The sequence below is a fragment of the Ctenopharyngodon idella genome, chromosome 10 (genome assembly GCF_019924925.1).
Source record: "Ctenopharyngodon idella isolate HZGC_01 chromosome 10, HZGC01, whole genome shotgun sequence".
In the NCBI taxonomy this organism is placed as follows: domain Eukaryota; kingdom Metazoa; phylum Chordata; class Actinopteri; order Cypriniformes; family Xenocyprididae; genus Ctenopharyngodon; species Ctenopharyngodon idella.
The window spans coordinates 39,231,143-39,258,637 of record NC_067229.1 but is presented as its reverse complement, the minus strand read 5'-3'; the positions used below and the strand labels follow the sequence as shown (position 1 = coordinate 39,258,637).

The 27,495-nt window shown below is 37.3% G+C and overlaps 1 protein-coding gene across 4 annotated transcripts in view; it reads left to right on the top strand.

The window, feature by feature from the left end:
- Positions 1-27,495, top strand: part of robo3 (roundabout, axon guidance receptor, homolog 3 (Drosophila)) — a 190,028-nt gene that overhangs the window by 28,165 nt on the left and 134,368 nt on the right. For 2 of the 4 annotated variants that reach the window (XM_051909667.1, XM_051909666.1), the window contains exon 1: positions 2,605-3,185. The exons of the other annotated variants lie outside the window; for them this stretch is intronic. In XM_051909667.1, the coding sequence (XP_051765627.1) occupies positions 3,029-3,185 (157 nt within the window). In that variant the 5' untranslated portion in view covers positions 2,605-3,028. Of the gene's footprint in view, positions 1-2,604; positions 3,186-27,495 lie in introns of those variants that run through there. 4 annotated transcript variants of the gene reach the window in all.

Sequence of the window (27,495 nt, the reverse complement as noted above, 5' to 3'; positions counted from 1 at the left end):
GTAATTGAGAACTGGCCTGTGAAAGAGAAGCCTTTTTTATTTTTATTTTTTATTTAATAAAATTTTATGTAACAATATATCTAAAGAATTTTTAAGGCCATATTAATAAAAATATATATAAAAAAAAATACATTTTCAGGACATTTAGCATGATAGTACCATTATATTCTTTGAAATACTGCGTAAACACCACAGTATATGATTATAATAATAATGCAGCGCCATGGACTATATCAAAGTACTATGGTATTACCATCTGATACCGTCCCTGCGCAATAGTACCGTCACATCTCTTCTGTGTAAAGTCTTGCAGTCTATGAAATCCCCCTAACTCTGTGAAGATTGGCACCCTGTGTTGAAGCCTTTGGCACAACTACCCCATGAATACAAAACATCACTGACAGAAACGGGGGCTGGGCTGAAAACTTCCTCTCCGAAAGTGCTCGATGGGGGTCGTCACGCTAACTTTGTAGCGCGGATGCGTCCCTTTGTCTCGCGACGAACAGGGGAAGGGCCACGCTAATGGGCAGCACACTGATCCTGTCAAGCGCCGTATCCAAAGCACATGAGTCCAGTGAGACCGCCTCATACACACGCATTCACATACATACATGCATGCACACGCAACAACCCCAGAGCCCTCCTGCTGAGTGTTGTGTGGACATGAACAAAAGCTTTTTCTCACAGGAATGACACCGTTCTGTCCTGTGCATATGGTGATGTGCACAAGAAAACAGATGGAGGAAATAGATTTTCTTTTTTTGAATGTGTGGATGAAACGCCATTTGATTTGATACTTGTTTACAAAGGATGCATCTGTTCTTTCAAAGATCAAGAGCACAGAAAATGCAAACTGTATGAATTTTTAACTGTAAAAGTGATCCTTTTCTGTACAAGTCACCACCACAATGATTGCTAAGTCTGTCTGTCCATCCATCCATCCATCCATCCATCCATCTATCTTTCTTTCTTTCTTTCTTTCTTTCTTTCTTTCTTTCTTCCTCCCATCCATTGTACTTCCTTCCTTCCTGTCATGTTGTATTTCTTTCCATCCATCCATCCATCCATCTTTCTTTCTTTCTTTCTTTCTTTCTTTCTTTTTCTTCATCTTCCCATCCATTATACTTCCTTCCTGCCATGTTGTATTTCCTTCCTTCCTCCTATAATTCTTTATTTCATTCCATCCATCTTTTCTTTCTTTCTTTCTTCCTCCCATCATTATACTTCCTTCCTTCCTGCCATGTTGTATTTCTTTCCATCCATCCATCCATCCATCCATCCATCTTTCTTTCTTTTTCTTTTTCTTCATCCTCCCATCCAATATACTTCCTTCCTGCCATGTTGTATTTCCTTCCTTCCTCCTATAATTCTTATTTCATTCCATCCATCGATTCGTCCATCCATCCATCCATCCATCCATCCATCCATCCATCCATCCATCCATCCATCCAACCAACCAACCAACCAACCAACTTTTGATTTGCTTTATTTTATTTATTTTATACTTTAGTTTTATTTATGCATTTTTTTTTTTAGATGTTTTAATACAATATAATTTATTTTTTTATTTTTAATATATAAATTTTTTTTTATTTATTTTTATTATTGTTATTAAAATAGTTTTTAGAATTGTTTTTAATACATTTTTTTTCCCATTTTTTATTAATAATAGTATTTTTGTTTGTTGTCAAAATGTTTTATTGATTTTTAGATATTGTCAAAAAGCAGATATAAAACTATTAAAAAATTGGTTCTGTATATCGGTTATAATCAGCTATCAGTTATAAAATTACATTTTTTTTTTTCAATCATTTCATTGTCCACTAGGTGAAAATTTCCAGTCTGAATAGCACATCTCTCCCAAACAAGACGCACTATTTTAGGTATCATTCATGTGAAGACTTATGCATCAGAAACAAGTTTAATACTTACAGTTAAGGGGTTTGTTCAAATCCCTAACCCAAGTATTGAGCAAGCACCAGTAACTACAAATCGACTGAAGAAATTTCCACAGATTGGATTCATAAAACTGGCAATAGAACAAAAAACATCTCCACTGATTCCAACTGTTACCCAGAACAACACTTCAGAAAAATATCCTCTTTTAGGATTTCCAACACACAGCCGAGCCCTCTGAGATTTCTCTAAAGTGGAAATGGTGGAAAAAGTCTATTACTGTAGGAGCACATCACAGTGTGAGATCACAGTGGGCTGCTTGTTGTGAAAAGGCAATGTAGCAGTAATTGACACATCAGCTTTTGCCATATTGCCAGACGGCTGGAGTTTGTGCTGCATCATGTTTGTTTGTTTGCGCGTGAGTCTGCGGGAATACATGCACATGTATACGGATCCGCCGGCGGGACAGTGTATCGTCCTGTTCATGTATGCCTCCAGGGATGATTATTAATCCAATAATTAAGCATTTATTGCCAACAGCACCTGCTCTCCCCTCTTTCGGTGGCCCCTGGGGACTCAATCACACCATCACAGGAAGCCAGAGGATAGGAAGAGGAGAGGGAGGGGTGAGGGAGGAGGGAGAGCGAGACGGAACGAGCGAAAGTGGGAGGGGTGGGGAAAAAGAGCAGCGATTCAGGAGGGTCATCAGATAGCCAGATTCTTTCACACCAGCGAGGTGTTATTGTGCAGAAGGACAAACGTGTGTGAAGTTATGTGACTCCACAACAAAGGACAAAAGACGAGGACGAATTTAACACGTTCCACAAGAGAAGAACAACAGAAGGATGAAAGAGGGGCGCCCCCCTTCATCGAGACATCCCTCCGAGTGCTGACAACTAATGAGAAAAGTTTCCTTCTTCTGCCTGAATGGACTTTTATTGCCATTTTCGTGATTGTTTCCAATAGGACTGAATTAAGGAAATAATTTCTTCCACCCTGGTCGAGCGAGGAACTCCAGTATCTACTCTCAGCTTCACTCCGAGAACCAGAGGACTGTCAAACACGTTACAGGAGAGATAGAAGAGCAGATCAAGAGGAAGAGGGGCAGCGTCCCTCCGCAGCTACAGCAGAGATGCTGCGTTACCTGATAAAGACACTTCTACAGATGAATCTGTTCACCGATACCATCCGTGATGCCACCAACGGAACTGACCTGTTCTTCAACATCTCCTCCATCCCGTCTTTCAACTCGTCTCTGCTGGACTGGGCCAACTTCACTGGTCTCAATGGTGAGGACGATCTTTCTCTTTAATTTTTTACTGCAGAGTTAAGAGAGTCATGTTATGAAAATTTAACTTAATGAACAATTTTGAATTTTGGTTCATGTTAAATTTTAAATATACATAAATAACATATTAAAAGCTATAATATTGTTATATTTCATATGGTCAGTGTTAAATAGTATAAATATATATTCATGCATTAAGCAATGTTAAAAATAAACTTTTAATGTTTAAAATGCTTTTGCTGAGACTAATAAATGCTCTAAAAGTATTCATTCATTGTTAGATAATGTTAAATACAACCTTGTTGTGAAGTCTTAATAAATGTATAAAGTTTTTTTTTTTTTTATTATAATTCTGAGATATAACTTTCATTCTGAGATTGATGTATTATGTATCACTGCATCTGAGATCTTACGTTTCTCAGATCCTCTGAAAAAAGTTTGTTTTATATTGTACAAATGTGTATCAAATGAGTAGGATTTTTTTTTCTGTAGACTGATTCTTGTTTATGATATTTATTTGATATTAGAATTTTAATGTGCTTGCTAGTTGCTGAGATATTTATGGAGCGTTGAGGTAACACTTTTGGCACATATTTTATTTCAATAGACCTACAGTATATTATATCAGAAAGTTAGTCAGAACTTGTGCTTGAAATGATTCATTTGATTCACAGCATTTGTCTAAAGCTTTCATGGTCTTTAGTTTGTGAACCACACCGAGCCAAACACACTCAGTGTGGCTCAATATTGATGGGATGCTTAACTTAATTTTCTAATCAATTGAGCATAGATCCAGCTGAAGATGTGCACAGAATATTAAATAAGAAGAATATTGAATCCCTCAAACTGTCCTGACCAGCAGTGCCTAGATGATGTCCTGTTGAAATGTGGCTATCTCTTACAGAAGCTTTCTATATGCGAATGATGTGGTGAATCTGTATGGATGTATTTCCTCTATTGTCACAGAGTGTGTCAGCTTGTCTTTAAGCAGTGTGTGTAATGGGAATCTCCCGCTGTGGTGTTCTGCTCACTGGAGGTAATGACAGAGAGCTGAGTGAGTGAGTGTGTGTTTGTGTTAAGGTAATTGGGAGGAGGTTATTTTACCTTGATGCCTGTTTAATGAGCTTTCATGTATGTGGCAGTGTTCAGATCAATGGCTCATACTTCCTAAACGCACGCCTCCATTCATACTCGTCACACTCTGGGTTATTTTCTCAATCTCTCAAACTCTCTCTCTGTGCTGAAGCTCAGCTGACAGACTGACTCTCTCACTTACTGTCAGCTCACATGCTGCCTGTTCATCACGTCTCGTTCTCATGTCTGCCTTTTGTTACGAACATCTGAGTTCTTTTCTTTTCCATCCATCCATCCATCCATCCATCCATCTTTTCTTCCTTCATTTTATTCCTTCTATCATTTTCCTTTCTGACTTCCTTTCTATCTATCTATCTATCTATCTTTCTTTCTTTCTTTCTTTCTTTCTTTCTTTCTCTTTCTTTTTCATCATCATTATTATCTTTCCCTCCATCATTCCATCCATCCATCCATCCATCCATCCATCCATCATCCATCCATCTTTTCTTCCTTCATTTTATTCCTTCTATCATTCTTTCCTTTCTGACTTCCTTTCTATCCATCTTTCTTTCTTTCCATCCATCCATCCATCCATCCATCATTATTATCTTTTCCCTCCTTCTTTTCATCATTTCTTTTTCTTTTCATTTCATCCATCCATCCATCCATTCATCAGTATCTTTTCTTCCTTCATTTCCTTCTTTCTGTCATTCTTTCCCTTCTGGCTTCCTTTCTTTCCATCTTTCTTTCTTTCTTTCTTTCATTACTTTTTCCTTCATCTACCCATCCATTATACTTCATTCCTGCCATGTTGTTTTCCATCCATCCATCCATCCATTCCTTTTTCTTTCTTTTATCCATCCATTTCTGTCATTTTTCTTTCTTTCTTTCTTTCTTTCTTTCTTTCTTTCTTTCTTTCGATCATTACCTTTTCCTTCATCTACCCATCCATTATACTTCCTTCCTGCCATATTGCATTTCCTTCATCCATCCATCCATCCATCCATCCATCCATCATCTTTTCTTCCTTCATTTCCTTCTTTCTGTCATTCTTTCCTTTCTGGCTTCCTTTCTTTCCATCTATCCATCCATCTTTCTTTCTTTCTTTCTTTCTTTCTTTCTTTCTTTCTTTCTTTCTTTCCATTTTCACCCCTCTCCTTTATGTCATCTGAGTGTCTTCCTCTCTTTCTCTCCTCTTCACATCCTGATGGTTAACTTTCTTTCTTTTCGATCATTACCTTTTCTTCCTTCATCTACCAATCCATTATACTTCCTTCCTACCATGTTGTATTTCCATCCATCCATCCATCCATCATCATCTTTCTTTCTTTCTTTCTTTCTTTCTTTCTTTCTTTCCTTCCATTTTCACCCCTCTTCATGTCATCTGAGTGTCTTCCTCTCTTTCTCTCGCTCTAGACTCCCTGCTCCATTTCAATGTACAGTTTTATTCACATCTGCTTTCTGGAGAGAGAGACATACAGAGAGAGAAATAAAAAGTAGGGTGTTTTTTCTAGAGATGGTCATGTAGGAGGTAAATTTGCTTTTGAAATATACCTTTGAAAAGAAGCTTATCACAGCTTGCGTTATCTGATTTGGTGAGCAATGATAATACTGAGACTGTAGCACCATTGAGACCTCTGCTCCCACTGCGCCTGTGTCTGTGTGTGAGAGAGAGGGAGTTTGGAAGCTACATGATCAAAACCAATACTCCCCCTATCCTTTTCCCCAAACACTGCCAACACAGCACTGATTGAAAGCACAAAACACACTCGAATACACACTGCCCAGCTCTGGGCAGCACCTCTCCATCTGCTGACAGATATGAATTAGAATTTTGCATCATGCTGTGTGTGTATTTGGCCTCCCGTGTGTTTTGAGCCTACTGAGATCTTCCTGGATATTTTGTTATTATGTAAATAGATTTTGCACTGTATTCCTTAGCATTTTAGTATTAATTTTGTGCTAGTATTGTTTATAAAATGAATATAGAAGTTGATCTAATAGTTTCGGGAAATGCTTTGTATTATACCTGAGTGAGTGTGTGTGTGTGTGTGTGCGTGCGTATGAGTAAATCAAGAGATGAGAGAGTATTAGACCTGATCCTGCTCTTCTATTTCATACCCGTGCTGATGACCAGCGAGTTTGTCCACTGCATTCACCAATGACAATGTGCTGATTTCTATGAAATGAGTACTCTGCCTGCTGCCGGCCCTCCAAACTAATCGAAGATGGGGGGGAAAATCAATAGCGCCTGATAACTAAGCCAGGAAGTAATGGTGAATTCACATAAACACAGTCTATAGGACTCTTGTGGTAATGCATAGCTGACCAATGTGTCTGCATTTATCTTGTTTTTTTTCTTGAGGTCGCTATGATTTATGAATGTGGCATAAAAAGTTAATTTCCGTTAGCTTTGCAAAAGGATCCTTTGTGTATTTCTTTTCATTCCAGCTCTAGCGGTGAATGAAAGTCCAGACCCCTTTGATTTGGTTTTTGTAACATTCTCTGTTTTTCAGAATGGTAATTGACCCGACGCAAGAAAATGAAATTTTCGGTGACAATCCAGCCTGTCATGACAGCTTATTTCAGTGACTAATCTGACAATGAATATAAATTCATGAATCTACAATGAATAGTGACAGCAAATGAGTTTTGCCATGTGAGGAAGCGTATTGCACCTGAGGCCGTGGCTGCGAGGTTTCCAATGGATTCCTTTGCTTTCACATCAACGCTGCATCCTATTGTGCGTTCAGTGTGTGAATGCGTCTAATATACACATTTTAATGAGGCCGCTCGGTTTCAATGTATGTCAGAGGAAGTGACAGGCCGTCCTCTCGCTTTATAAATCTCAATTAGTTTACTGTATGTTTAAGGCGGTATAATTTAGTAACTCAGATGGCAGGTTTGATTTAGTCAGGGCCAGCGCTTCCATACTGCACTGTACTTTAGTATATACATCATTTTGTACTTGCGTTTAGTTCTATAAAGTAATTTCATGTAGCTTTTGTGTCTATAAACAAGGATGAGTACAGAATAGCCATATATTTTTCTCATTTTCCTTTTCTTTTTTGTCCATTATTAATCCAGACCGCAGTAGGGGGCTGATCCCATGTTCTCTAATTGGCTGTGTTGTTGTCGGGGGTAACGGGGCCGTGTTCTAATCCTGCTGTGCTAATGTATGTGTTTGTGTGCTCAGAGAGGTCAAGTGGGCTCATCCCTCCCTCATCTCATGGGTCTTTTACTCCCTCTGGGCTGACACAAGGCATCTTTAGGGCAGCAAACCTACTACATTTATCATGGTTTGGTGCTTGTTCATCTTCATTCATGTCCAGATTTGTCAACTTTCTGCTATGTGAATGAATAACTGGGATAAAAGAAGAAAAAAAAGTTAAAGGATGCTTTTCAGACAAATCCTTCAGGAATTTACCATGGTATGTTCCTTGCCTTGTCATGGCTTGGTGCATGTATTAAGAAACCACTATGTCTGAAACCAATGTAACTATAGTTTCTGGCAAAATACCATAGGTGCTGCAACAAAACTGTGGTAGCTTTTAGGGATAGTTAGTTCACCCCAAAATGAAACTTTTTGTCATCATTTACTCACCCTCATGTTGTTCCAAACCTGTATGAGTTTCTTTCTTCTGTTGAACACAAAAAAAGATATTTTAAAGAATGTTGGTAACCAGACAGTTGACGGCAACCATTGACTTTCATAGTATGAAAAGAAAATGCTATGGAAGTCAACTGTCTGGTTACCAACATTCTTTAAAATATCTTCTTTTGTGTTCAACAGAAGAAAGAAACTCATAAAATATCTGAAAAATCGCTTTAATATTAGGTACTTTTGTCACCAAAAATGAAGCCTGAATAGGAGAATGAATGTTTACCATGGTAACTTTTTGTAAAGGGTGTTTACAGAGCAAGTGTTTAAACTTTCTTTTTCCAGTTATCCATTCACATAGAAAATCTTAACTAACCTTGAAATGGATAAAGATGGATAAGCTCAGTTATATTACTTGTGCTTATGTGTGAATTACACTGGAGGAATGTTCAGAATTCAAAACCGTTGTAAATGCTTACATTATTTGTGAGTTTTGCATAGAAGTCAGATGCCGGTGAAAGTGAACAAGTGGTTGTCTAGATAGTCACGTGTTTATCAGATGCAATTGGAAAACTCTTATTATGGTACAGATAGAATACAAAAGCAAGAGGCTGTAAAATGTCCACGCCAAGTACTGAAGGAATTCATAGTTAAACAGATTACTTTAGTGCGTATGCTTAAAAATAAATTAAAGTTTAACAAGGAGAGGATATTTTTCTTCAGTTTTTTCTTTTTTGTTAGATTTATTCCTTACAAACACCACAATAATCATTATGATTTTTTTGATATTTTGCTTTTTTTGGATAATGTTGGATTTATAATTTTAATATTATTGTATATGATTTTTGCATATTTTTTGTATGTAGTCTGGTATATTTATGTATGAATGTATAATGTTAGTGTAAACATTTTTTTAATGCTATTGATGTATATGCACTTTTAAATCATTTTTGAGTTTACTTTATTCAATGAAATACAGTAAAAAATGTATTGAAATAGAATCAGGTGTGTTGTTGTCTGTTACGACCCTGATGACAATGTAAATCGAAAACATTTTGTCTTTGTATTTGGCTTCTAAATAAAGTTTTTTTTATGATTATGTGTGCAATCTCCTCTCCTTGTTGAACACAAAATACATACAACATACAACATTTTTTTACTTTTAGGTCTGTTGTACAGTACTACACTTCATCAGCTAATAAAATCTTAACCCCTCCCTCCTCAACTTTTGGATATGCAATATAAATGGAACAGCATGGACACACAGCCAGCTATGTTTATTCATAATATGACACAACCTGGAATGCAAATCAGCACCACATCTGTGCCCATTCCAAAGGCTTCTACCATAATTAACACACTAATCATATGTGCGGAGACACACACACACACACTAAGAGTTTTTAAAGTGACAGAGGTTAATTCCTCAACCACCCATCATTAAATCTGACCTTTTCACTGCAGCCTGAGACTGTTCAGTTAGTCTGCAGAGGAAGATAATATCAGATATATCTATCCGTCTATCCATCTATCTATCTATCTATCTATCTATCCATCTATCTATCTATCTATCTATCTATCTATCTATCCGTCTATCTATCTATCTGTCTGTCTGTCTGTCGATATAATTTTATCTACACACCTCTTCCTCTTCTGTCTGATCTATCTGTCTCTCCATCTGTCTCTCACTCCCTCTCACGTTATTTCAAGCGATTTCTCTCCCCTACATCAGTCCTTCAGAGCGTCAGGCTATGAATAACATTGTGAGGAGCGATGTGTCATGTAGCAGCAAATGACTGTCATTTCTGCTCCTGGGCGGACAGATGAGCTCCCTCAAGCTTAATCAGACACAAACTTATTCACTTTATATCCTCCACAACTCCTCCCTGTCGCTGACAAGCTAATCCAGGGTTTTAATAGCCCCTGCGGCTCCGGATGATATGCAGAGTTATGTACATATCAAAACGTGCATGGAAATCAGTTATCGGCTGCATCTGCAAGTATGAAGGTGACTAGCGCTGAAAAGGCGGATTCTCCCAAGACCTGGCAACCCAACGGTGTTCACATGCATATGCAAATGACTTCAAAATGACCCTTCTCAACTCCTTCAGTAGTCTGTTGAAAAGAAGGGCATTGCAGTCACAGACTTGGAGAAGGTTTAGAGATAGATGTCGATAATCATAGAAAAATAATTAAGCACTCCGTTGTTTCATTTTATGTGCAATAGGTTAAATATCATTTGAATTTAATTCATGTACTCCGTTATTAATGACTGAACCTGGTAGAATCAGTTTTAAATGAATTATTACTTACAGAATGTTTGTTTGTGTGTATTTATGTGACTCAAGTATGATTGATGAAAGCAATGTTTTTTTAAAATATTAACCTGTCAATCAACCTAGCTGTGTAGCAAATAAGTATTTCTATATTTCTTTGACTATATTACACACTGTACCCTGATGCCGTTGCATCGCCCTAAATGAAAATCCCTCAAAATGTATGAGATGTTTCAATTACAGCACTGTATATTGAATCAATTTGTTTGTGGCAGAGTAATTCAGCTGCAAGCTGAATTGAATACTGTGTCATTCCTTGTTGTACGGTCCTTTGGGGGAAACTCAAGTAGGCGTGAAGTCAATGAAAGTGTGGGGTTCACGGTGTCGATGACGGAGGGGTCAGGGAGAGGGGTCGTGACCCCAAACCCTCCTTCTCATCGTTACATAGAGCTGAGTTCATTTATTTCTCTCTGTCTGACACAAGTCAATGACAGAAGTCCATGCTGCCTGGAGCAGAGTTGTCCGGACTGCAACCCAACACATCTGCCCCTCTGCTTTCTTATGCTAATGAGGGTGATCCCTCTAGCCATAATGGCGAGCTTCGTGTGTATACACACAGATGTGCATGAGTTCACTTACGCACACACACTCCCGTACATTTGCATACATTATGCATATTAAAATTACATGCATTTATGCATAATAAAATTGTTTACAGAGATAAACGGGTGGACATATAGAATGACATCCATTTGCATGCACATTACAAATGGGGTAGTTCGCAAAAACCAAACTTCTTTTTCCATTGTCTGCGGTACTGAAGACCGCACGGACAGAACCATCATGAATATTCATGCAGGCGCACTGATTTGCACAAGCGGTTTAACAAATTAGATGTTCTTTTTGGAAGATTAGTAGAAATAATTTTACTGTGATGAGTAAATGGCATGCAAGATTAGATGAAAGCATTGAATGTTTATCTCATAACTTGCCTTAAGTTTTTTGACAGCTTTTTGCATGTTTATAGCACGGTTTTGAAAACATCGACAGTCAATTTGCAGAAAGTGATTGTGTTTAAACATATCAAATTTTAAACATCATTTAAACATTTTTTTCTAATTCATAATAGTAATGAACATCATGAATTACAAAAATTATATACAGTAAAACCATATTTGATTCAGACACCTTGAACATTTCATTCATTATTACAGTTTATTTACTATAGTTTAAAAAATGGTAATAAAATATGACAAGATCTCAGAGTTAAACTGTGTCAGAAAAAAAATAATCGTAATTATGTCAGATAACACTTAAGCAAAACATGGTCAGGTCAAAGTGTCTGAATAATTTTTGGTTCCAAAATTTTATCAGTTTTACTGGTAGTCCACTGTATGAAGAATTTTTGGGTATAATATTTCACAGTTTACTTTATTTTGCTATCCTCACTTACATAAATGAGCTATAGTGTCCTGCACCCACTAGTAAAAATATATCAAAAATATAAAAAACTGATATAATTTTTGGTTTGAGTGTATGTATATATGTACATATTCAATAGTTAGAATAATAGCTTTATTGGAAAGACTGTAAGTAATACAATATTGCCAAAGAAAGCAAATATATGCAGAAAAACCAACCCGATCTCATGGCAACTCGTACGTATTTTACGAGGTGGCTAATTCGTACCAATTCATACGACCTCACTCGTACGAATTCATACTTTTTTGCTCAATCGTACATTTTTTTTTTTTTTTGTACAATCGTACGTACTTTTTTGCTAAATCGTACATATTATTATATTACAAGTTGACAAATTCGTATGAATTCATACGAATGACCTACCCCAAACCCGCCCCTAAACTTACCCGTCACTGGGTTTAGGCAAATCTTACGAATTCGTAAGAATTAGCCACCTTGTAAAATACGTACGAATTGGTCGTGAGATAGCATTGGAAAAACAGAACACTATCATGGAACACTGCCCAGCCAAAAAAAAAAAAAAAAAAAGTCGCTGTTTGGATTTAAATAGGCAAATACTTAAGAGTCTATGATTGGATCATTATTGCAGTGATCATTATGTTTGTAGCATGTTATATGTTTGGCAACGGTTCTTTTAACCCTTAAAGATGGAGTGTGTAGCTTTTCATTTCTTAAACAGCCATGTAGGAAGACACATCATGGCCATATTCCAGGATGACAAAGCCAAGATACATTAGGCTCAAATTGTGAAAGAATGGTTGGGAGGAAGCATGAAGAATCATTTTCACACATGAATTGGCTCCTCTGAGTCCAGACCTTAAATAATTGAAAGTCTTTGGGATGTGCTGGATGAGACTTCACAGAGTGCTCACCTCTTGCATTGTCAATACAAGATCTTGACAAAAAATTGATGAACCTCTTGATGGAAATAACATCACAACATTTATTTTCATCAAGAGGTGCATCAATTTTTGTCTCTCTCCCAACCATTCTTTCACAATTTGAGCCTGATGAAAATATATACTTTCTCATACATCTATATTCATTTTAGCCTAACTGGATTGAAAAAAAATTTCACTTACTTAAATACATATTTCAACAATTATGATTTAAAATTTCTGTATATGTGTAGTGATATTGCATATATAAGCTGACATGTGTACTGATCATGTGTACTGATTCATCATGCACTGTGATTTATGGCTGTGGATTTTTCATTAGGCTATTTTTGTCTTAGTCAGGATGTGATTGCAGTGGGTATTATTGATTGATTAAGTTGTATCGCTAAGAGCCCACTGATTAGAGAGAGCGGACAGGATGGATGAATCTTTCTCTCTGTGTATTGAGAGAGGCCTGCAGTGAACCTCTTCCCAGCCAATCAATGTGTGTTTCACACTTAAACACTAATTAAGTCGTTAGAGGGCAGCAGTGTCAGTCCTGCTTGGGTGCTTGCACACACCACACACACATATATTGGCCCCCCTCAAGGGAGTGTGTGTGTGTGTGGAAGGGGGGCACTAGGGCAATGTGCCAGCAAAAAACCTCTCCGTTATCAAATATGCACACTCACACACTCTCACACACACTGTGTTGTTAATAATGTGTAAAGCTGTGCTGTGCCATGCATTGTAACATATGCGGCTCTAATAATCTGACTCATAATCACTCTAAGGACTACTGCAGATCTGAGAAAGCAGCAAGCGTAAACAATAATAGTAAACTAATCTTCACACACTGTGCTACTGAATAATTACACATTGAGCTGTGTCACATAGTTACAGTTTAGGGTGCAGAGTGCATAGCTGAAAAATTAAACTTAGAGGATGCTGTTGCAATAGTACATTGACTGTGACACATACTGTTCATTTTTAAAATCCACAGCCATAAATCATAGCACATGATGAAATAATGTTACACATGTCTGCTCATGTATCTGCAACATCATTAAATATAATACACAGGCTTTGATATATAATAGCTGAAATGTGTATTGAAAGATAACGTCCATGTTTTGTTTTTTTTTAGGTTAAAATTGATATATAATGTGCTTAATCTAAAGTGGACATTTTTTGTCGCTGTGACCATTCTTTGAAGTTTTTCACCATTTTAATTATATTTTAGTTTTTTGCAGTGTACTTGAATAGTCCTGCTGTGTAACAAATTAATTTTTAAAGTACTAATATTGCAGGTAGCCGCTCAATTAATATAAGGTTATAAAAACTGCATGAATAATGCCACATCACGTCGCTGTCACTGCTTGCAATTTTATGTCAGACATTATTTGTGGTTAAACAATTAATTATTTTTTAATTTTAAAAAGAGCAATATCGATGTGAAAAGTTGTCAAAAGACAGGCGAAGTGTTAGACAAATTAATGCATTGACTGTGGTGCATACTTACTTTTTCAGTGCACTACTGGTGGTGCTTGCTAAGGGAAGCTTATTCATATTGCTCGAACTTAACCTTAACCTCTAACCCTAAGTATTAAACTTTTGCTCTGACTTGCACTGTTTATGCTATGGACATTATAGCAACCATATAGCAATTTCCTAGCAACCACTCAGAGCACCCTAGCAATGCCGTAGCAATGGCCTAGAACTCTCTAGCAACCATCTAGTCTAAGCAACCACTCAGAACACCCTAGCAATGCCCTGGTAACCACATAGAAGACCCTAGCAACATCCTAGTAACAACCTAGCAATCTCCTAGCAGCCACCCAGAACACCCTAACAACCAGCTAACAAAGACCTAGCAACCATCCAGAACTCCCTGCAACAATCTAGCCTAAGCAACCACTCAGAACAACTAGCAGCCATCTAGCAATGCCCTAGTAACCAAGTAGAAGACCCTAGCAACATCCTAGTAACAACCTAGCAATCTCCTAGCAACCACCCAGAAGACCCTATCAACTACCTAACATTGACCTAGTCACCACCCAGAACTCCTTAGCAACAATCTAGCCCAAGCAACCACTCAGAACACACTAGCAGCCATCTAGCAATGCCCTAGTAACCACATAAAATACCCTAGATACATCCTAGCAACAACCTAACAATGACCTAGCAACCACCCAGAACACCTTAGCAACTACCTAACAATGTCCAAGTATCCACATAGAAGACCCTAGCAATGTAGTAGCAACCACTCAGAACACCCTAGCAACCACTCAGAACACACTAGCAGCCATCTAGCAATGCCCTAGTAACCACATAAAATACCCTGGATACATCCTAGCAACAACCTAACAATGACCTAGCAACCACCCAGAACACCATAGCAACCACCTAGCAATGCCCTAGTAATCATGTAGAATAGCCTAGCAACCACCTAGCAACATCTTAGCCACCACCCAGAACTTTGTAGCATATGCACACTTCATTTTTTTTTTTTTTTTTTTTTTAAATCTGATCTTTTTTCTGGGCCTGTGGAAATAAAATTGTGAAATCTGTTTTTTTAAAGTGTTTTATGTTTAGATTATGAAATTATTTAATCAGTAATTAAACATTTGATAGTTTCATTCTAATGGTCTGTGGTTGATTGTTAAAGGCAAGGGTGTGTGTTCACCTGAGAAAGATGAGAGTGTTGGCGGAGCGCTTGATTAGTATTCAGTCTCTGTGAGACTGCAGAGAACCTGTAAGAACCTCAGCGTGGAGGATTGTGGGAAATCATCCTCACTGTGCTGAATACCCTGATAGTGCTGGAGAGAGAGTGAGAGACAATAGCACACATTACCCAGAACGATGGAGTGTAAATCAGGTACAGGGCAGATGGAGCTTGAGTACCTGATTCAGAACAGAATCTATTCTGTTCAAAGCAGCTTGAACCACAACCAAAAATTCCAGAGGAAGAGCAAGAAGAGCAAAGCAAAAACAATCTTCGAGTGGGTAAAAAAGTGGGAGTGATGGCGTCAGAACAGGCAGAGGCCGGCAGAGATGCCCTCTCTGTCCCAGCATCTGATCGAAATTTAATAAGTGTATTAGGATTGGCAGCTACACTCTCCGGCTGCCCCGGACATTAGCATAAAGCTATTTATTAGTCTGATTTCCCTGGCTGAGAGCGACCCGACTCTGACTCGCACAGGGAGCACGCGTTGCCATAGCAGCGGCAGAGCGGAGTGGCCAAGTGTTAGGAGAGGAACGTGCGAGAGAATCTCGACTAGTCATTTTGCCAGAGGACGAAGAAAGTGGGGTGGAAGGGATTGAAACAAAAAGAAACAAGAAGGCAGGGAGGATTAAATGAAACTTAGATTCAGGGAAAAGGTTGGATTCAACTTACTTCAGCTCTATCACCTCTGGGAGAGCTTCAAGGGATGATACTCACCTATAAAGGCTAGGGATATTGTGTTTTAGAGGTTTTGAGACATGTATGGCATACGCATTTAGGCTGCATTTACACTGCAGGTCTTGATGCCCAATTCTGATTTGTTGACTGTATCTGAATTTTTTTTTTTTTTTTTTTGACGTCCAGCTTACATCTTCTTTTAAAAATGACCCATATCTGATATCTGCATTTACACTATACACTTGGTGAGACAACCCAAGTTAGACGTGCTGTCTTGGAAAAGCTTAGGCTGAACAGGAAGTTAAAAAGGCATGATTTGCAGTTGATGCAGACGAAATGATAATACGAGCTTTTGCTTTCTGCACCATCTTTAAAGGTCAGCAACACATTGGGTTGAGCCTTCGTCCTCCAATGCGCCACTGAAAAGAGTCATGTGATGATTCGTCACAATCGTTTGTTCAATGACGTAAGACTCGCATTGACAGGGAAATATCTGATTTCTCTGCTTACATGGCAGACACAATTGCATATTAGATTGAATGAGGCCTAAAATCGATCTGAGAATATCAGAATCTGTGTTTTTTTTCCTGATTACACATTTGTGGGTTATATTCAATCTGTGCCACATGGGAGGAAAATATCGGAATTGTGTCACTTGAATCATGTAATGTAAATGTGGCCTTGGTTATCACGAGGGCTTGACATTAACATCCGCCGACCTGCCAAATGCGGATTTCAGCAGTGGCGTGTAATGCAGTCACTCCTACTAGTCATTTTGATGGGTTGAATTTTATATATAATGTATACATTTTTCAATTGTAGTCTTTTAAAAAGGCATCTGAAACTAAGTGCAATGTAGTGTCAAAAATAATGATTTTTCTATACATATCAATACTGAAATATCTGAAACGCTTCCTATTCTCATTTTATGCAGAATAGACACACAATACCAGCTGTGCTTTCTCGCTCTCATCTCTCTGACAGCGAGTTGACACACAAACCCGCTTCTCCTCACTCACTCGTTTCATTTGCCCGGATGAATATTGTTGGTATTACAGGGCTTGAATTTTGGCGTGGGATTGCACGTATTGCACATAATTTTACTTATTCCTGCAGATTTTGTGCTCACACCCAAAGTGCGCACACATAAAGCCGCATCTCTGTACTAAATTGAGTTCTTTTTCGATTCTTGATTAAACAGTCAAATACACTGCCGGTCTTGGCGAGTATTCATGTAAACACAGTCAGTTATGTTTTAAGTGAGGGTAAACAGTTGAGAAAGAAAACGCATGTGTAACAGTGTAATGAATCCATGCATCAGGTCTTAAAGTGACAGCAGCCTAATATACCTGCTGTCAAATTATGAGATAATATTAAAAATATCTATATGGCAGTTTTTCCCCATGGTATCAATGTCAAAATTGTGGCCAGTGAAAATGCTGAGTGGCTAGTAACTTTGGAAAAAAACTAGCCACAGTATCTGGTGAGCAAAAAAAGTTAATGTCAAGCTCTGGTTATCACTCTTAAAAGGTTTCAAAGGCTGCGTTTACACTGCAAGTCTTAATTCACAGATCTGATCTTTTGACCATATCCGATATTTTTTTTTTTTTTTTTTTGTCCCGCCTGTTTACATTCACTTTAGACACAACTGGTATCCTATATCTGTGTTTACATTAATCCCCACCCAAAATGATTCTGTTGGCGATCTATTACTTGATTAATAGATTACTCGATTGATTACTATGCGATATGGCTGACGGGTTGAAATTCACGGGGCAGAGTTTGAAAACCAGTTTCTATGCTTCTGAATGTTTCTGTGTGTGCACAGTTTCTTAACTATAAAGTTTCTGCCTCAGAAAAAAGCTGCGAGTTTTAGTGTGAGCGCATACAGGCACATCTGCTTTATGTTACAACATTTGTACCAAACGTGTCGCCATCGCCTTGTGGTGGCTTGGAATTCCAAGGGGAACTGGATATATGTGTTTAGACATAGGTCAATATATTGGATATGTATCTGATTTAAAAACACATTTGGAAGTGGCTTAAAACGGATGAGAAAAAAATCGTATTCACTTCTCTGTTAAAGGAACAGTCATCGTTTACTCACAGTAAATGTCACTGCTCTTTTCTATACAGTAAAAGTGAATGGTTAATGGGGCTGTCAAGTTTCAAAGTGTTTCTAAAAAAAAAACACCCTAAAAGTATGATAAAATTTGTCTATATGACTTGTGCATTGTATTTTAAGTTTTCTGAAGCCATATAATATAACTTATTAGCCATGTAATAATAATATCTTGCTAGCAGTGACAAGATTCTTCAGGTTTGAAGGTTTTGAATAACATGAAGGAGATTAAACCATGACAGAATGGATACATACTGTAGAATCAATCCGCCAAAAACCAGTAAGAGTAAGCTATAGAGTAGAACAGAAGATAAGAGTGCAAGTAAAAATGTAAAAAAAAAAAAAAAGTGAGAGAAGTGCATCTGTGCTCTTCTAATTTTTATTATTATTTTTTAAATATGTCTATTTAGCTTTTTAGTTTTAGTTCTTCAGCTTAAACTTATTTCAATTTAACATTTTTATTCTCATTTACATCTTATTTTTATTTCAACTTTTTATTTTTAATAGTTTTATTTTCAGTTAACAATAACAGCATTAACCTCTGGTTATGGTTGTAGTTCCTGGAAGAGGTGTCTTCAACTGTTTGTTGAAGGTTGCAATAGTCTCAGCAAATCGGGTGATGGTTGGAAGCTCATTCCATCACGGTGGAACAGAAAAAACATGGTTCTTGGAAAGCCACTTGTACTTCGCTGTGATGAAACCACCAGGTGGCGCTCACTCACTGATTGTATAGGACAACACTTGTAGGCACTATGGGTCACTTGAATGTTCCAAAGAGAACATTAGTAGGACATTTGTATAGACCTTATGTAGCCCCGCCCCTTTTCAGCACTGCGCTTATTGTCTTTTGACTTCCGGCTTGTATTTCCACAGCGATCTTATGTATTTATGAAAGAACTGCTCATTTTAAAATCTTCCTGGTCTACTGACATTTGTTAAGACATCTGCTTTAAACATAGCAATGCTCATGATAACTTTCATTAACTCTACAACAGGTAAATCCACTTCACCAGCTAATTATTCTTCAACAGCGATGCGATAGAAATATACAGAGCTACCGCAAAAACGGAAGTTCAAAGACAATATTCTAAAGATGGCGGCGCGCTTGTTTCTCTGGTAAATAAGGTCTATAATGAGGAAAATGGAATGTTCTCACAACGTATTGAAAACGTTCTAAACACAATTGACAACTAGATGTTTGAATGAACTTTCATTAATAGTTCTTTTACTGCTTTTACCTTAATTGGAAAATTATCAAAATGCTCTTAGAACATTGAAAAACCTTTTGTTGTGGGTTTTTTTCTTTGTTTTGGGTATCGCAGCAGTCTGAGGTTAGGATTTAAACGAATGAAGCATTGTAGCAGAAGACTAATCTCTCATTCTCTTTCACCTGCACCTTTGAGAGTCCACATTAGCATCCTGCTGCGGCCAATTACAGTGCTAATACCGGACCTGAAGGTTTCAACCCCAGCAGGCCAGTGAATGAAGGTTTCAGGTGTATGTGTGTGATTGCAGGGGAGTGTGTCACCACTGATGACTGTGTGAACCAAAGTGCTTCTCCTCTCCTCTCCTTTGTGTAGACAGAGGGATAAGATCTGGTCTGATTCCCTCTCACACATCTGTAATGAGATTCGACGGCTCAAAGCTCATTATTATTCCACTCTTAAAGTGTATTAGGTGAGCTCATTCTCTCTCGCTCTTCCTCCCTCCTTCTTTGTCCCACTCGCTTTCTTCAGGTCATTTTCAGTCACGCTTAATTTAATGTGATTATACTCCAGCCCAACTCAGCACAATCTCAATGTGTTTAATGAAATAAGTTGAGGAACTCTCAGCAAAATTTTATAAAATGTAATTTTTTTGCTGCTTTTTCACTGTCAGGTTACAAGCAATTCAGTATGTTCCAGTGTGCAAAAATATGTACTATTCTCTGGCAGCTTTGTGAGTGAAATGCTAAAGGTCCATTCACATTTATCATTGCTCAGCTAAATTTTGCAGGAGAAATCCAATCATCCCAATAGGAATCCACGTGATCGGGAGTTTCACGTAAGGGCAAAAAATTCCCCCCCTTGTGTTCAAGTTAGTCACATTAATTTGCCTCGTTGACCAACAGAAAGCTGATTGGTTTCAAAGTCAATTGTGTGTGAGCTGCGCTTCATACATCGCTATACTTTTGACAACGGCCACGTTCACACTGCAACAGAATACAGTTGTCAGTCCTGTATTTGAATCGGTTACGTTCACACTAGGGCTGTCGCAATATCAGATTTTTCACACCATGGTTATGGCCAAAATATCTAGAAAGTAGGAGCCTTGAAAAAAATTAATCTTTACTTTGTTTATTTTGTGTTTTGCTTTATTTTTTAGTCAATGAATCACATTAGTCATTGCATACAACAATTGAGACAACAATTGTCTGAATTGAGAAGAAGTTTATTTTATAGTATTCTATACAATGATTAAGGCTATGTCCATTAGCATTGCATAATAAATACATATCCTTACAAAAAAAAACAAAGACGGCTTGAAGAACCCGGATAAACCACAACTGTCTGTCACAATAATGTGTGTTAATTCTCTTCATGTTTAATCAGTCAAAGTGTATCTATCTGCATTTTATCAAAGACTATAGAATAACACAAGACATGTTACTCGTATTGTTTTGAATGGGAGAAAGTGCAACGCGCAATATGGCAGAATAAGTCCCGCCTCCTAATTAAGAGCCAATCGCCGATTGGTAAAGTCATCGTTTCACTGCAGGGGCCGTTAGAAGCTCTGGTTCCTATAGAAACAGTCAGACGCACGCCTACAAAATAAGGCACAAGAGACGTGCATTTAGGACTGCGCATGCGCATTAGCTTGATCCAGCCTGGAAAAATACAATTTTTTGTCATGATTTGAGCGTTTAGAAACAAAATTTATGAGACAGTTGTCAGATTTCATTGGTGATTTCTCGTGGACTCGGATGTGCGTCATTGCTAAAGAGTGCCCACTACTGGCAGAAGTTGTGCATAAGGTTTAAATGAACCTACACTAAGCCCTTGATCACTTGGAATTGACTATGGAGCTGATCTATTATTTAAATAGATCTATATAAACTATGATAAACTATGAATTTGTTTCATGCACCATTCTATATGCTTATAAGTATATAAGAAAATATATTAAATCCTATGAGCTGTTGGAGAAAAATAAAATTACACAAATGAAAAAAAAAAAAAATCAATAGAATAAAGTTTGACTGAACATAAGGTAGCTGCAAGTATTATGCAATTGAATCTCAACATAATTAATATATTATAGACTATTATGCGATTAATTCTCAAAATAATTAATATATCATACCCTTCGTTAAGCGCGATCACCTGTGACGTCACGATCAAGTTGAATTGTGGGATATAGAGCTGCTTGAAGTGTACATCAGAGTAGACTCGCTCCCTCGGTCAAAATCGAGGGGACGAGGGTCTGTCCATATAAACTTCCCTCGTCCACTTCACGAATTGGAACGCACTTCAAAATGGCGGCAGGGATTCCCCCCGTGCGGAAGTGCTTAGAGAAGTTTGCGAGTGTTTGTCTAAAATTGGAGTGGAACGCAGCCTTTGTCCATATATTAGAGATTTCCCGGAACGTTAAAAGTTTAATACTTCTATGGGTCTCACTTGTGGACTTTCTGCGAGAGGGCGCCCTCCGGTGTCAAGTATGAATGAAACAACTTACATGAGAGAGTTTAGCACTCCATAATGACATCGCCCTATTTTGGATAAAAAATACAAAGATATTTGAAGTAAAAATCCATAAGTTTTTATCTTAATTGGCTAAAAGCCTCAAGGGATTTAAAATATAAAACACAGAAAGGCGTCAGCAGTTGACACTTGACAGGTTAATGTATACATTATTTCTCGTTTCAGAACTAGCAAAATAATTGCAACTTACTCTCTGTATAGTGGCAAGAAGAAGAAAGTGGAAGTGGGTGAACAGGATGGTGGTTTTGCTCCCTTTTGCGCTCACTGTTGGTAGAGATTCTCCTCTGTCTTATCGGACATCATGATTTTGCACGACGCTGCGTCTTCTGCTTTATGACAGATAGCAACGTTAAGGTGCAATACCGCAACCTATTGTACTTTGGGATGTCAAGCAGGTGCTGGCGTCATATTATCATATGTGTACTATTCCTTTTAAATATTATCGGCATATATTGTCAAACCCTTAATTAACATAATATCGATATTTTATTTAATATCGATATTTTCAATATAAGGGTTATCATCAATACCGGTTCACACACAGTTCAGTTATTTACAGGAGTGAAAACCGCATTCTATAACTGAATTCACATCCTCAAATTTTCAGGAATCACAACCGCATTCTCTGAAAACCCACTCTGTGTGAAGAGAACTGGACTGGACAACTTACTACAGTGACAGAGATATGAGCTATGTGTCATCTGAAGGTTTTACATCCAGTCATTGTTCTTCACTGGAGCTGTTCCTGTCAATTTTGTGTTCGTGTGACTCAAACGCTCCACAAGATGCTGTCAGTAAATGAAAATTTGATGAATGAACTCGATTGGACTGTTGTCATATCAAAAGTGATAACTTTTTAGTTTTATGGACATTGCCATCTTTGATATTATGGTTACTGGTAAGAGAATATGGGCTTGACTCCTGTTGCACGTTCATACATACAGATATTCTACTGTAAGTTGCTGTGTGAACGGGACATTTCGAGACTCACATTAAATATGGTTGTCAATCCCAAAAACTGACAGTGTGAACGTAGCCAATAGACAATGGACCTTTTTTGCCTGCAACATTTTGCTGAAATTTTGCTAATGTAAATACATTTCAAAAGAAAGAGGACATTTTCTATATTATCTATCATAACATGATTTTGAGGCATTTAGAATTCGCAGATTGAATCTAAAGTGATTCAGTGACTCGCAAAATGAGATTTTCAGACATTGATGGATTGTGTCATAACTAGAAAACTATGATTAAATATTTACTAAGGAACTATGCTTCTTGATAACTGAATCTGACCGATTAAATGGATTCAATAAGCACAATAGCTTATTCATTAGCACTTTTGAAAAATGCAAAAATGTTTGGTTGAGTGGTAAACAGTATAATTGGGTTCTGTAGCTTTTTAGCCACTTAGTATAATTTCATCTTATTATTGGCTCAAAACACAATTGCTTCAATAAAAACGAGAAGTTCATATGCTAATCAAACCCAGTCGACCTGGCAAATTAAACTACGGGACCTTTCATTTGTCACAGAAACAGGCCCTGAGGTAGACTAGCATTTCTCTTTGATGATGAGACAGAGTTTGAGGCTTTGTTCAGTTTTGAAGCGGTGAGAACACAGTGGGCATGGCAGTCGACTAGCTTCAGTGTGCCTAACTAAAGTTCTAAATCTCTGACTTCTACATCTAAAACACATTGACACACAACCCAGTTGGAGGCCTGCAATGTTAAGCCCACCCTGACAGGCGGTTTTGAGCACAGGTTGCATTTGGATTCAGGCTGGCTGTGGGGAGCTGGCTTTTTGAGACACTCAGTCTTTATTAAAGGTCAGCTGCTATTGATTTGAGTGAATAACTCATGATGGCGAGAGGAAACCGTGAGGGGGCAAGGAACAGATGCACAAGACTTTTGTCTCTTTTATTTGTCACACCAAACATACAGGACCTCAGTAAATGACAGTTCAGAAAATCTCATATTGGGTTCTTTGATGACTCAGAATGAAGGTACTGTGGAAGGTGTCTTCCACACAATGGAAAATATTCTAAATGGTCACAACTGATAAAATTGACAAAGTAGTTTGAGGAGCAGAAGTAAATCTGATCTTTTTGGGGAAAAACATGTGGCCAAACTAAACTCAAGGGAACTCATTTGTGTCAGTTCTGACTGTGGGCCTTTGTCGCATGTATTTTCTTTTCCACATAATATATGCCTTTCCATCTTTCACAAATCACCCTTGCTGTCATCGTCCTTTCGACCACAAAGGGGCAGTAGTGATGAAGTCAAAATGAAGTATGAACACTAATGGACCTTTTCTCAGACTTTTCCGGAACAAAATAACATCATAAATCCAATAAAGTTTTGTTGTTGTTGTTATTATTGGTGGTAGTAATTTTTTCTATGTACATTCATAACATACTTTGTGTTATATTACCCTGGCATTCATGTTTGAAACTTGAGCCCTGGGGTTTGTAATATATATATATATATATGTGTGTATATATATATATATATATATATATATATATATGTGTGTATATATATATATATATATGTGTGTGTATATATATATATACACTACTGCTCAAAAGTTTTTTAATGTTTTTAAGTTTCATCTGCTCACCAAGGCTGCATTTTTTTAATTAAAAATACAGCAAAAACAGTAATATTGTGAAATATTTTTTACAATTTTTCTATTTGAAAATATTTTAAAATAATTACTTCTTCAGTGTCACATGATCCTTCAGAAAACATTCTAATATGCTGATTTGCTGCTCAGGAAACATTTATTGTGTACAATTGTACAAAATATTTGTGTACAGTATTTTTTTCAGGATTCTTTGATGAATAGAAAGTTCAAAAGAACAGCGTTTATTTGAGATATAATCTTTTGTAACATAAATGTCTTTACTGTCACTTTTGATCGATTTAATGCATCCTTTCTGAATAAAAGTATTAATGTCTTTAATTTCTTTTCAAAAAATTATTAAAAAAAAAAAAAAGAAATCTTACTGACCCCAAACTTTTGAATGGTAGTGCATAATGTTACAAAAGCTTTGTATTTCAGATAAATGCTGTTCTTTTGAACTTTCTATTCATCAAGGAATCCTGAAAAAAAAAGTACACAACTGTTTTCAACATGGATAATAATCATAAATGTTTCTTGAGCAGCAAATCGGCATATTAGAATGATTTCTGAATGATCATGTGACACTGAAGACTGGACTAATGATGCTGAAAATTCAGCTTTGCCATCACAGGAATAAATTACTTTGTAAAATATATTCAAATAGTACACCGTTATTTTAAATTGTAATAAAATTTCACAATATTACTCTTTTTACTGTATTTTTAATTAAATAAATGCAGCCTTGGTGAGCAGATGAAACTTATTTTAAAAACATTTAAAATATTCTTTTTTTTTTAGACTTTTTTTTTACAATTCTAATCACAACATTGTCTAAATTTAAGTTTTCACTTACTAATACTTTAGTGCAGTCCTTCTAGATCACATACACTGTTTATCTATAAGAAAAATATTAGATTTGCGCATAGCCCAGTAAATATTCATTAGCCAAGCCTTTGCCATTCTGTGACATCACAACCCTCCTCCACACTGTCCCCACTGCTTTTTAAAACAAACTAAAGGCCATGTTTTTGACATTTAGTGGATGAAATTTAGTTTGAGTTGCACAGTGTGCTGTATTGGGTTCTTTTTGTATAAATATTTACTTGATAGCATGAGACTGACATACACACTAAAGGATAAGGTCAACTGGGCAATTAACATTTCACCATTTTAAATGTATTCTGGGATTGCAGTGGATTTCATGCATATTCCTTTTGTGTATAAAGAATGAGACAATCTGAGGAGACAGCTTTGGCATAAAAGCTCCGATTCTCCATGCGCATTGGGGTATATGGTTAATATTAAACATTAAGACACTGTTTAATTCAACATATGATTTAGTCATGATTTAGCGTCAGACTTACGGACGCCCTGCAGTAATATCATACTGTCTGTCCCGCTGTGTGACAGACAAGTAGTCCGTGGAGAGACGGCTTCTCAAGGGTGCTTCGATAAACTCGCTGTTATAATTACATCAGGGGGCTCACAGCAACTTCTAAATGTATTCTTTAAAAAGTTAAAGAGGGTCTGAATTCCTAGCTACATTACTGCCCTGCCCTATGTGCTAAAGCACTCAAGTCAATTTAGAGAGAAACGGTAGAGATGGATAGATGTGCGCTCTTCTCTCTCAGAGCTTCACCCTAAACACCGTCCACCTCACTTTGCATTTAAAAGACCCAAAACTGTACCTCTGTCTGTACTTGAAAGAAAATGTCAGGGTCGGAGTTCGCCTCAGATAGCCGCGCATCAAAGCGGCCGATGGCTGCGTGACATTTCGGGGATCTCGTTGCCCAGCCCCGCTGTGGCGGGTAGACAGACGGAGCAGGGGCAGGGGTGCAGGTATTAACCCCCAGACAGCCTGATGTACTTCGACCCAGTGAGAGAGATTGAGTCTGGATAGCACTGGTCGATTATAAGGCTTGCAGGCTATTAAAGTACAGCACACAGAAGTGTGACGCTGGGCTTTTGTTTCTGGCATTGTTGTTCAAAATACGGATCTTAGAAATGCCAGTTTAACCTTATTAGTGTTACAGAGAGAGAGAGAAGAGAGAGAGAGAGAGAGAGAGTTTGTGTTGAATTGACCATGAGAGGATGTCGCCATCTTGTGGTTAAGTGAAAAAAAGAGTTTGAAGCGTTAGTGCTTGTAGTACGTCAAGATGGGCACATGAGGGCGCCTAGTAACAACTAGTCAAAGGGAAATTATTAGCCTAAATGCAAAACAAGTGCATTACACACAGTTACAATAAAGTGTGCATAATAATACATAAAGGAAGTAGCCTTCTTTAAAATGTTTTATGGTAGAATTACAAGATAACTGACGAATACAATAACAGAATGTTTTTGTGTATAATTATTAAAATACATCAAATAAATGGCATATACTACTAGATAATAATGAAAAACAGAATTTTACCCATAAAGTGTCCCTCAATTTATTGCTGCTCATAGACAATATCCATGTACGAGATATTCCTTTTTATGCAGACAGATGCTCATAGGAATTCCCAAGAGATTAATTAATTTCACATTCAGCCTTCATTATGAAGACTGCTTCCAACACAATGCCCCAAAGAACCATTGGAGGGGGAAAAAAAAGCAATTTGCCCACATGGCCATCAGATGGCAACGTATTCACACAGCTTGCAACATGACTGGGGTGTTGGCAATTTTTATTTCATTTCCTTTGTGTATCTTTAGAAAAACGTCTAGTGCAATTCTAAGTGTAACCCCTTCAAACACAGTGTCTATTACAACTTTCTCATATATATATATGAGAAAGTGCGATTAACATTTATGGCTGCATTTAGAGTAGAAATAAAGCTTAGCCTTTTTTCTTTTTTTCTTTTTTTCCCTGTCCCTGGAACGCAATTAGGATCTGAATTGGTTAATTCAATTCAATTCAATTCACATTTATTTGTATAGCGCTTTTCACGATACATATCGCTTCAAAGCAGCTTTACAGAGAACGCATGTCAACAGTACAATTTAGAGAATGCAGTTAGCTAATAATGTAATAATTTAATTTAATCACTGTTAGCAGTTTAATTGAAGGTCGAAGCAATGAGCTCCTGGAAATAATGAATTACATATTAACAATAATTAGGATA